At 36.5% G+C, this 13262-nt stretch overlaps 1 protein-coding gene across 1 annotated transcript in view; it reads left to right on the plus strand.

Moving 5' to 3' along the window:
• Positions 1-6201, plus strand: part of spint2 (serine peptidase inhibitor, Kunitz type, 2) — an 18274-nt gene extending 12073 nt beyond the window's left edge. Inside the window, exon 8 of the mRNA XM_069668059.1 lies at positions 5648-6201. Within this exon, the coding sequence (XP_069524160.1) occupies positions 5648-5702 (55 nt within the window). The 3' untranslated portion in view covers positions 5703-6201. The remainder of the gene's footprint in view (positions 1-5647) is intronic.
• Positions 6202-13262: the final 7061 nt, after the last annotated feature.

Genomic DNA, 13262 nt, shown 5'->3' on the forward strand with positions numbered 1-13262 from the left:
AGGGAGCGGTGACATGGTGAATTTCATCATGGAAGAAAAGGTCAGAAAGAGGCGTTAGTATTAGCAATGGTTATTTGAGTGTCTTGTCAAGTTCTGTCAAGTTTCAGAAGTATCTAAGTGCTCTGCTGGTTTAAATCGAGAAAGGTGAGATCATGCCCCTGGTCGTATATTCACCACACCTGAGAAACCCACAGAATGCCATACCGAAGAAGTGCTTCCACTAGTATTACTAATACTAATGTATAGAGTAAAACAATCCTGCCTTAGCCTTGAAATAACTGATGCATTGATCTTTAACACGCGTAGAGGATGCACCTTTAAGGCTGTATGTGAAACTACCTATACCTACCTTCTCCAAGCTTGCTACTTTGCATCTGAAGATGGCAGGATTCAAAGGAAAGTTCACAAGGAGCTTTAGCTACACAGAGTCAAGTCTCAGGATGAAAGCAGTTTGCAGGATGTTACAGAGAACCAAGTTCATCATTGTTATTCATTATTGGTATTTTTGAGAGGCCTTTGATGATCATCTCTGCAGAGTTGTCGTAGGACAACAGAAATTGTTTCCTGGTCCACCTGGCGCCCCAAAGCAGGTAAGCAGCAACATTTGGTCGGGCTCATAGAGCACTGTGGAATTCTAACAAAAACCTAATCTCAGAAGGCCTTTCATCTGCAAGCCACTTATTATAAAGCCCCCCAAAACCAACAGAAAGGCTACGTCAGTAAAAACTAGAGTGAATCTCAAGTAGGTCATTTGAGTAGAAAGGAATGACATCCCATTCATCACATAGCATGAGCCAGAACCGCAGATCTGACAGCTCTCGTTTAAGACAACAATCTTTACATTTTTGCAGTTAGCCAAATAGCAGCGTGATTCACACGAAAGACAGGGGAGGGATGATTTTAAACTATAATCTACAAACATCCAGAGACTCTTAGAAAGGGGAGCTTACATACAACTTCTTTTACAAAGCTCTAAGTCAGCGGTCCCCAAACGGCCCCAACTGATGAATAAATGGATTAATGAAGAATGAATGGATTAATGATGAATGGATTCATGATGAATAAATGGATTAATGATGAATGAATGGATTCATGATGAATAAATGAATTAATGATGAATAAATGGATTAATGATGAATGGATTCATGATGAATGGATTAATGATGAATGAATGGATTATGATGAATAAATGGATTAATGATGAATAAATGGATTAATGATGAATGAATGGATTAATGATGAATAATTGGATTAATGATGAATGAATGGATTATGATGAATAAATGGAGTAATGATGAATAATTGGATTAATGATGAATGAATGGATTATGATGAATAAATGGATTAATGATGAATGAATGGATTAATGATGAATGAATGGATTAATGATGAATAAATGGATTAATGATGAATAAATGGATTAATGATGAATGAATGGATTCATGATGAATAAATGGAGTAATGATGAATAATTGGATTAATGATGAATGAATGGATTATGATGAATAAATGGATTAATGATGAATGAATGGATTAATGATGAATGAATGGATTAATGATGAATAAATGGATTAATGATGAATGAATGGATTCATGATGAATAAATGAATTAATGATGAATAAATGGATTAATGATGAATGGATTAATGATGAATGGATTAATGATGAATGAATGGATTATGATGAATAAATGGATTAATGATGAATAAATGGATTAATGATGAATGAATGGATTAATGATGAATAAATGGATTAATGATGAATAAATGGATTAATGATGAATAATTGGATTAATGATGAATGAATGGATTATGATGAATAAATGGATTAATGATGAATAAATGGATTAATGATGAATGAATGGATTAATGATGAATAAATGGATTAATGATGAATAAATGGATTAATGATGAATAAATGAATTAATGATGAATAAATGGATTAATGATGAATGGATTATGATGAATAAATGGAGTAATGATGAATGAATGGATTATGATGAATAAATGGATTAATGATGAATAAATGGATTAATGATGAATGAATGGATTAATGATGAATAAATGGATTAATGATGAATAATTGGATTAATGATGAATGAATGGATTATGATGAATAAATGGAGTAATGATGAATAATTGGATTAATGATGAATGAATGGATTATGATGAATAAATGGATTAATGATGAATGAATGGATTAATGATGAATAAATGGATTAATGATGAATGGATTAATGATGAATAAATGGATTAATGATTGAATGGATTAATGATGAATAAATGGATTAATGATGAATGAATGGATTAATGATGAATGGAATAATGATGAATAAATGGATTAATGATGAATGAATTAATGATGAATAAATGGATTAATGATGAATGAATGGATTAATGATGAATAAATGGATTAATGATGAATGAATGGATTAATGATGAATGGATTAATGATGAATGATTGGATTAATGATGAATGGATTCCTGACGAATGAATGGATTAATGATGAATGAATGGATTAATGATGAATGAATGGATTATGATGAATAAATGGATTAATGATGAATGGATTAATGATGAATAAATGGATTAATGATGAATGAATGGATTCATGATGAATAAATGGATTAATGATAATGGATTAATGATGAATGGATTAATGATGAATGAATGGATTAATGATGAATAAATGGATTAATGATGAATGAATGGATTAATGATGAATAATTGGATTAATGATGAATGAATGGATTATGATGAATAAATGGATTAATGATGAATGAATGGATTAATGATGAATAAATGGATTCATGATGAATAAATGGATTAATGATGAATAATTGGATTAATGATGAATGAATGGATTATGATGAATAAATGGAGTAATGATGAATAATTGGATTAATGATGAATGAATGGATTATGATGAATAAATGGATTAATGATGGAATGGATTAATGATGAATAAATGGATTAATGATGAATGAATGGATTAATGATGAATGGAATAATGATGAATAAATGGATTAATGATGAATGAATTAATGATGAATAAATGGATTAATGATGAATGAATGGATTAATGATGAATGAATGGATTAATGATGAATAATTGGATTAATGATGAATGAATGGATTATGATGAATAAATGGATTAATGATGAATGAATGGATTATGATGAATGGATTAATGATGAATGGATTCATGATGAATGGATTAATGATGAATGGATTCATGATGAATAAATGGATTCATGATGAATAAATGGATTAATGATGAATGGATTAATGATGAATGAATGGATTAATGATGAATAAATGGATTAATGATGAATGAATTAATGATGAATGAATGGATTAATGATGAATAAATGGATTAATGATGAATGGATTAATGATGAATGGATTAATGATGAATGAATGGATTCATGATGAATAAATGGATTAATGATGAATGGATTAATGATGAATGAATGGATTAATGATGAATAAATGGATTAATGATGAATGGATTAATGATGAATAAATGGATTAATGATGAATGAATGGATTAATGATGAATGAATGGATTAATGATGAATGGATTAATGATGAATAAATGGATTAATGATTGAATGGATTAATGATTGAATGGATTAATGATGAATGAATGGATTAATGATGAATAAATGGATTCATGATGAATGAATTAATGATGAATAAATGGATTAATGATGAATGAATGGATTAATGATGAATGATTGGATTAATGATGAATGGATTCCTGACAAATGAATGGATTAATGATGAATGAATGGATTAATGATGATGAATGAATGGATTAATGATGAATAAATGGATTAATGATGAATGGATTAATGATGAATAAATGGATTAATGATGAATGAATGGATTCATGATGAATAAATGGATTAATGATGAATGAATGGATTAATGATGAATGAATTAATGATGAATAAATGGATTAATGATGAATGAATGGATTAATGATGAATTAATGGATTAATGATGAATGGATTCATGAAGAATGAATGGATTAATGATGAATGGATTCCTGACGAATGAATGGATTAATGATGAATGGATTAATGATGATTGAATGGAGTAATGATGAATGAATGGAGTAATGATGAATGGATTAATGATGAATAAATGGATTAATGATGAATGAATGGAGTAATGATGAATGGATTAATGATGAATGAATGGATTAATGATGAATAAATGGATTATGATGATGAATGGATTAATGATGAATGAATGGATTATGATGATGAATGGATTAATGATGAATGAATGGATTAATGATGAATGAATGGATTATGATGATGAATGGATTAATGATGAATGGGTGATGGATGGACTAATGGATTAATGATGAATAAATGATGGATGGATTAATGCAGTGATTCTCAAACTGGGGGGCGCGCCCCCTAGGGGCGGCCCGGAGTAACAACGGGGGGTGCAGCAAGGCTCAATAAAAACAATGCACGCAGTTCTGCACTGTTAGCTTAGCATGGCCAATTTTGTGAAAGCGTAAGGCTGACGATGAATCTATATGTCACAACTACTAGATCTGTCCCTCGGCTTCACCTGTACAACGGTGAGTAATCGAGAGACCACAGTGTTGGTGTGCCTCAAAGTAGTTTTTTATAGCCCCCCCCCCCCCCCCCCCCATTACGCGGTGTGCGCTAAAAGTAAACACTCTGCGGCACGTCCGCTCCGTGAATGGTCCATTTATGTGGCCACAGCGTTAACGAGCACCGCGGTGAGGTGCCGCTGATAATGGGAATACACTACGTGTGACAGCAGCAGCAGCATCAGGTGCTTGTTTACAGTTTACAGGCAGGTGAAAATATTTCCATCCAGAGAAGGGGGGCCCTGCAGAAACACTGTGGGGACCACTGGATGAATAAGTTAATGATGAATGAATGATGGATGGATTCATGATGAATGAATGATGGATGGATTCATGATGAATGAATGATGGATGGATTTATGATGAATAAATGATGAATGGATTAATGATGAATGAATGATGGATGGATTTATGGATTAATGATGAACAGATTAATGATGAATGAATGATGGATGGATTTATGGATTAATGATTGATGGATTAATGATGAATGAATGATGGATGGATTTATGGATTAATGATGAATGAATGATGGATGGATTTATGGATTAATGATTAACGGATTAATGATGGATGGATTTATGGATTAATGATGAATGGATTAATGATGAATGAATGATGGATGGATTTATGGATTAATGATGAACGGATTAATGATGAATAAATGATTGATGGATTAATGATGAATGAATGATGGATGGATTTATGGATTAATGATGAATGAATGATGGATGGATTTATGGATTAATGATGAACGGATTAATGATGAATGAATGATGGATGGATTTATGGATTAATGATGAATGGATTAATGATGAATGGATTAATGATGAATAAATGATTGATGGATTAATGATGAATGAATGATTGATGGATTTATAGATTAATGATGAACGGATTAATGATGAATGAATGAGGGACGGATATATGGATTAATGATGAATGGATGATGAATGCATTAATGATGGGTTGATGATAAGTGGATGATGTCTCTGTGCGTCTCTGCAGTGACAAGGAGGAGCTGCTTCCAGAAGAGTCTCTGAGTGTGTCCGACCGGACCTGAGGGGAGGAGCCTGATCCTGAGGGGAGGGGCCTGATCCTCCTGAACTCCTTTTATTAACTCTCAGACCTTTATTTTGTAGATCAGCATTCAGGTCACACCTCTTCCTCTCTTCCTCTAAATTCCAGTGTCCAGTGTTCTGGATTTCTCTCTGTGTTCAGTCAACAGCTGCAGTCAAGACATGCTCAACTTAGCTTAGCTTATCATGAAGAAGAGCTTCAGTCCACCCAGCACTCTGATTGGCTGCTGAACAGGAAGTACTTTCCAGCCGTAACATGAAACAGACGGAGCTAACTTAATGCTATTCTAAGCTAATTGTGGGATCAGTGAGCACGCTCAGAGAGGAAGAGAAGAAGAAGTTTTCCCTGAACTGTTCCTCCTCAGTGATTCAGAAACACGATGATGTTTTCTGATTTTATTTACCTTCAGACTGAACAGTTTGTATGTTTCAGCTTTAATTTCTAATCATCCTCAGTCTGAATAATTAAATTGATTAAATGAAGAGGAAGCGTGATCATTGATTCATTAAGATTTTAATTTTCATTTATTAAGTAGAGATGTAGTTCTACCTTTCAGTTCCTTCACTGGGAGAATCTAAAACTAAACTATGAAGGCATCTTTGTGATTTTTATATTTCAGGGATTTTCTATTTTTAGTTTTCTCTAAAGACAGAGAACATTCAGCCAATTGGAGGAGGCGATACATCCTGGGTCTGTCTGTGGAAACAGAAAGAGGCAGCTGATTGGTTGGTTGGTTTTATTTATAGATCAGGATGCATGCCATCATCTTGACCTGCAGGGGGACTTACTTTAACATTTAGATGAACCAAGTCAAAAAGAAATAAACTTCTACACGCCTACATTTCCCATAATGCTGCAGCCCCTGCGGGCTGACAACAGCACAGTCATGTGATGAGAGAGCTGAACTCTTTTGTCCTTTGAAAATGATTAAGATTATTATGAACCCAATGATGAAGACGAATTTTGATTTTAATAAAAATGAACCAGTTTAAATTAAAGGGATAGTTTGGTTTGTTTGAAGTGGGGTTGTATGAGATGCTTAGTAGGTGTACTACAAACAGTGGATGCCGGTCAGCACGGCCCCGGTGTTTAGAAACCGGCCGGAGTGCCTGCATGGATGCTAGGCTACATGCCGCTGCAGGTAGGGTCAATTCCAAACGTAATTTATCCACTTATAAGGACGTCTCACTTAAAAATCAATAGTGGAATCGATTGTACGCTATATTTGAATAATTCACCGCGTTTCACTTTTCAGTAAGAACGCCTCTTTATTTGGCTCTACTTTGTGTGGACCACAACACATACGTGTTACTTTACGTGTGTCCTCCTCCTCTGCTGTGTGGAGTTCCACAAGGTTCGGTCCTTGGACCAATTCTGTTTTCACTATACATGCTTCCTCTAGGTAATTTGTTTAGCCAATGTCATGATGTATATCTTACCACTGTTATGCTGATGACACACAAATCTACTTCTCTGCAAATCCAAATAACCTGAACCAACTGTCTTCCCTTCACAATTGTTTAGCCGCTATCCAAGAGTGGATGTCTCTAAATTTTGTTCATTTAAATCCTGATAAGACTGAAATACTTTTAATTGGACCAGATAGCTTCACCTCTGCAGTTGAACAGTTTATTGGCCCATTTCAATCAAATATCAAGCCTACAGCTAACAATCTCAGAATCATATTCGACTAGTGTATGTCTTCTGACCATCTCATCACTGAGCTCGTCCAGTCCTGTTTCCTGCAAAAATCAGATCAGTACTCTCCTCTTCTGATCTCGAGCTATTTATTCACACCTTTTTTTCTCCCACCTGGATTATTGTAATTCCCTCTACATGCCTCAGCCAATCATCTCTCAACCTTTTACAGTTAGTTCAAAATGCAGCTGCCAGATTGTTAACTAGAACCAGTCGTCGGTCCCATATCTCCCCTGTTCTTGCATCCCTCCATTGGCTTCCTGTAAAATTCAGAAAAAACTACAAGATCCTGTTAATTGCATATAAAGCACTGCATGAGCTCGCCCCCAGCTACATTTCAGACCTTCTAGTCCCATATTCTACTTCCTCTCCGCTCCTCTAATGTTGGCCTGCTATCAATCCCACGTTCTAATACCAGAACGAAAGGTCATCGTGCTGTTGTAGCCCCGACTTTCTGATCAGATCTGCAGAATCTGAATTTGTATGGACAAGCTTTCTTGTAGCTCCCCATCCCTTTCTTGTGTTTAAGTTTGTTCTTGTTTTGCTGATTTGTTTTTTGCCTCTATGGTTTTGTGATTTTGCCTTTTATTTATTTGTTTTTATTCCTGTGTTTGTGAAGCACTTTGTAAAAAGTGCTCTATAGATAAATCTTTACTTAATTACAACAGTGTCCTCTGGTCCCCACTGTGAGCGGCACTTTGTCGTTTCCATAACATTGTGTTTTCTTTAGGCTGTTGTCTCTTCTACAAACCGCTGACACAAACAGCTGATCCGACACCGCACGCTGCAGGCGTAGTAACACGCAGGCGTAGTAACACGCATGTGTTGCAGTCCACACAAAGTAGAGCCAAATAAAGAGGCATTCTTACTGAAAAGTGAACCACGGTGAATTATTCAAATATGGCGTACAATCGATTCCACTATTGATTTTTAGGTGAGACGTCTTTATAAGTGGATAAATTCCGTGTGAGATTGACCCTATCTGCAGCGGATTGTAGCCGAGCTTCCATGCCGGCCCTCCAGTTTCTCAACGCCGTGCTGACCACTGGACCCAATACCATCAAACCTCCTACAGACCATTTCCCCCACACTTAACCCTGCAGTCGCACATTATCAACTCTTCGCTGTCAGCGGGTGTGTTCCCCACTGCATTCAAGCAAGCTCAGGTCACCACACTGCTCAAAAAACCCACAATCAACCCAAACCAGATCGAAAACTACAGACCAGTCTCACTTCTACCCTTCCTGTCAAAAATACTTGAGCGCACAGTCTCTAATCAATTCACTGACCTTCTGTCCAAGAACAATCTGTTGGACCCAAATCAGTCTGGCTTTAAGCGGGCCACTCTACCGAAATAGCACTACTGTTGGTAACAGAATCACTGCGTCTGGCTAAAGCTGCTGGACAGTCCTCAGCTCTATTGCTGCTTGATCTGTCAGCTGCCTTTGACACAGTGAACCACCAAATCCTCCTTTCCACTCTCTCTGAGCTTATCCACTGGGGTGCCTCAAGGGTCAGTGCTCGGTCCCCTTCTCGTCTCAATATATACCACCTCACTTGGTGCAATCATCATGGTTTCTTATACCATTGCTATGCAGACAATACCCAGCTCTTCCTGTCATTCCCACCAGACGACACTACCGCCTCAGCATGGATGTCGTCATGCCCTGCCGATATCTCTAAATGGATGAAAGAACTCTTCTCCTCTGTCGCCCCCCGGTGGTGGAACGAGCTACCAAACTCCATTCGGTCCGCAGAGTCCCTTTCACCTTTAAGAAGAAGCTAAAGACCCAGCTCTTTATGACCTCTGACCTTAATGATGATGATGCTGTTGATGATGATGACATCAAGGATGTTGTTGCTGTTGACAAGGATTTTCATAATGATGATGATGACTACATTGGCCTTGTTGATGTCATTGATGATAAAAAAAAAAAAAATTTAAACACCCTGTGCACTTCCTGTCAGCACCTGTGTCCGATCGCACCTGAAGCTGTTTGTCGGCTCTTACTGACTCCGCCCCCTCCTGTCTGATCGTTGCTTGTGTTGTATTAACTCTCACATGTATGTTACTTTGGACAAAAGTGTCTGCTACATGAAGTAGTAACATTGTAACATTGTATACATTACATGAGATCTCCTTCTATTTTCATGAAAGATGTAACACAAAACCTCCTCTGCACATAACCTACAGAATGAATACAATGTTTACATTCATAGATTCGAAGGAAATGTATTATGAAACTCAATAAACTAAATATAGTGTAAGTATGACTTTAAAATATTGCATCTTTTCTCCTGAAATTCTACATGTTTTTTGGCAATTATCTTTATAAATCTGACTTTTTCCTTCAAATATTTTATCCAGAAATAGTTGTTTTTTTTCTCCAAAAGTACTAAGTCTATTTTCTCAAATATTGCATCGTTTTTCTCGAAAATCCTTTTTTTTTCTCAAATTCTTTATAAATGAAAAAAGGTTTTCTTCAGGAATAGTCCAAATGTTCCTTCTTAAAGTATCACGTCCTTGTTCTCTAAAAATATTGCATCTTCTCCTTTTTTGGTCTGTTTATGTTAATTAATGTGTGTGTGTGTGTGTGTGTGTGTGTGTGTGTGTGTGTGTGTTCTGTCAATGTCAGGGGTATCAAGAATGAGGTGAAAAGGAAGAGCTTATTCTTTTTTCTTCAGAATAAAGGAGCACATTTTTATTTCATCCAAGAAACACATTCTTCTGAAGCAGGTGTGTCGCCCTGGAGGAGTCAATGGGGAAGAAAGGCTTGGTTTTCTCATGGCAGCAATCGCTCAGCAGGGGTCACCATCCTTCAGGGGAAATTTGCTGGGCAGGTTATAAAGCATGATATGGATAAAGATGGCAGATGGATCATTCTGTTGGCAGATATCAACCAATCTCTTGTTATCCTGATCAATATTTACGCTTCCAACAGTAAAACTCTCAATAACATCATCCTTTCAACTGCAGAAAATAAGGCTCATCAGTGGCTGGCACTGTTTCCCTCTGCTGACATGTTATGGGGAGGAGATTTCAACACAGTGTTTGATGAAAGCGTGGACAGATGGCCTCCCAAAACCAAACAATGAACTTGACTGACACATGGAGACAAAGACACCCACAGGAAAAGTATACACTTGGAGCAATAAGGATAGATCCCTCCAATCCCACATAGATTTTTAACTTCAGCAGAACTAGGAAATAAGGTCGACTTAATCAACAGAACCCACAACACTGACAGATCACAAGGCTGTAGCAATTCAATTCCACCTTGGATCTGATTGGCAGAAGTTGAATAGAGATTATTGGAAATTAAACAAAACTCTGTTTCAAAATAAAGAATTTGTAAAGGAAAGCCAGAAAATCTTTGATAAATGCTGGAGACAAGCAAACATGCTAAAGAAATTTGGACTATACTGGGAATGAATGAAATATGAAATTAGAAAGTTAGCCATACGATTACGCAGAAGGATCAGCAGCTACAATAAAGAAAAAGAATTACAACTTATCACCCAAATCATTGGCTTATCAGAGAAAAGTGACCCGAGCAGCGATGAAGGGGAAGAATTGGCTGACTCTCAGACTGGATAAAATCTACCAGGGAAAGGCGAGAGGTGCCTTCATCAGATCCAGGAGGGAAAAGTGCACAAAATACTTCTTCAGTTTAGAAAAAAGGAATCATGAAATATCTTCCTTGTGCAAACTTAAAATGAATGATTCTGTACGTGAAGATGGAAAATTAATCTCACAACTTGTACTGAGCGTTTATGAGAAGCTGTATCTGGCTGACCCCTTGAACCAAGACACAATGGCTTCATTCCTTCAAACCATACAACCGGACATGAGAAGAGTAGATCAAGATTTCCAATCAATATGTGACCACAGAATAACTATAACAGAGGTGCAAAAATGTGTTGATGCCCTTAAGGATAACGAAGCTCCCGGGAATGATGGGATAATAGGGGAATTTTATAAATGCTTTAAACAATCAATTGCTCCATTTTTAGCGAGACTGTTTGAAGAGGCTCGAGAAAAACAGGAGCTGCTCCACACTCTGAGACAGGGATTGATAAAACTGATTCCAAAGCCAAAGAAAGATTAAGCATTGAAAACCGGAGACCGATTAGTCTGTTAAATAATGATGCAAAACTTTTCGCTCTCATCTTTGCTAAAAGGTTAAAAATAGGATTAGCTGATATTATTGATGAGGAACAATCCGGGTTTATGCCAGGGAGGAACATTGTAAATAATCTTCGTCTGATATTAGATATGATAGATTATAACAGATTTATACCAGATGAGAGTTTTATTCTATTTGTTGATTTTCATAAAGCATTGACACAGTCAGTCACCAGTTTATGTTTAAAGCCATTCAGTGCTTTGGCTTTTGGAAATAGGTTTCTGAGGGCAGTTCAAACTCTTAATAAAGGAAGTAACAGCTCAATGAAGGTAACAAATGGTACAACGCCCAGGTTTAACATCAGCCGTGGAATCTGACAAGGATGCCCACAAAGTCCATTTTTGTTCCTGCTGGTCACACAGGTCATGGCAACACATTAAAAGAAGCAACTTTCAGGGTATAAGGGCTTTAGGTAGAGAATTCAAATTAGCTCAATTAGCGGATGACACAACAATTTTTCTGTCCAACCTAAATGAACTTGACGCAGCTGTGCGTTGCGTCAGGGAGTTTTCTGAGGCCTCTGGTTTGACAATGAACCTCAGCAGGTCAGCGCTGTTCCCCCTTAAACACTGTGATCTGGTAGAAATGAGTGAGATTGCTATTAAACAAACTGTGACATACCTGGCTGTAGTGCTTGACAAAAATGAAAACAGACGCTCAGAGGCAAATTTTGAACCAATAAATCAACAAATAGAAAGAAAATTCAATATGTGGTTAATGAGGGATCTATCCTTAAATGGCCGAACGCTGTTATCTAAAGCTGAAGGAAGATCAAGGTCTGTATATTTGTCTCCAGCACTAGAAATGCCCGCTGTAGTTTCTGAGAAACTAGATCAAAATGTATTTAACTTTATCTGGAAGAACAGAAAGATACTTTGTGTAACGCCAAGAGGGATGGTGGCTTGGATGTGTTAACCTTTGAAACTTTCCATAGCTCTTTTAAGATGAATTGGTTAATTAACAGCAGACAGAAGAACATCTTCTGGAAGTCTTTTGCTGCACATGTATTTAATTTAACAGGTGGAATACGGTTTGTGTTGAAATGTAACTACAAACTGTCAAACTTTCATAAACAAGCAATAAACAATCTATAAGCATAACTTCTCACCAACCAGATATTATATGTGGAATAACCAAGACATCCTATATAAACACAAATCACTGTTTTATAAGGAGTGGATGGAGCATGGAACTGTCTTAGTTAACCAACTTATTAATGACCAAGGTTTGTTAACATTTCAGTTGCCAGTGACGCCGAAAAAATATGCTGTGATTTTTGCTGCACTACCACAGGGTTTGCCGCAGCTCCTTAAAGGGACTGAAAGAAACACTGCTGTTGCAGAGAATTATAATTGTGAGATTTTTGTCATTACAAAAAAATCCTGCTCTAACAGATATTTGAGAAGCTGCTTACATTCAACGATTCAGCTGAGAGGTCAGATTTACTGGACTGCACAATGTGGAGAGGTTGACTGGCAGAAAGCGTGGCTGGTTGGTGACAAATTCTGTCTTAATAACAAGGTAAAGGAAGTCTCATTTAAAATTTTACATCAAATCTACCCTGCAAAGAAAACACTTGAACGGTTTAAAATGGACATTGAATATCTGCGATTTCTGTGGACTTGAAGAAGAAACGATCATTTATTTTATCCACGTAC

The sequence above is a fragment of the Semicossyphus pulcher genome, unplaced genomic scaffold (assembly GCF_022749685.1).
Source record: "Semicossyphus pulcher isolate SPU_LCO1_2020_fin unplaced genomic scaffold, fSemPul1.0.p SCAF_19, whole genome shotgun sequence".
Taxonomy (NCBI): domain Eukaryota; kingdom Metazoa; phylum Chordata; class Actinopteri; order Labriformes; family Labridae; genus Semicossyphus; species Semicossyphus pulcher.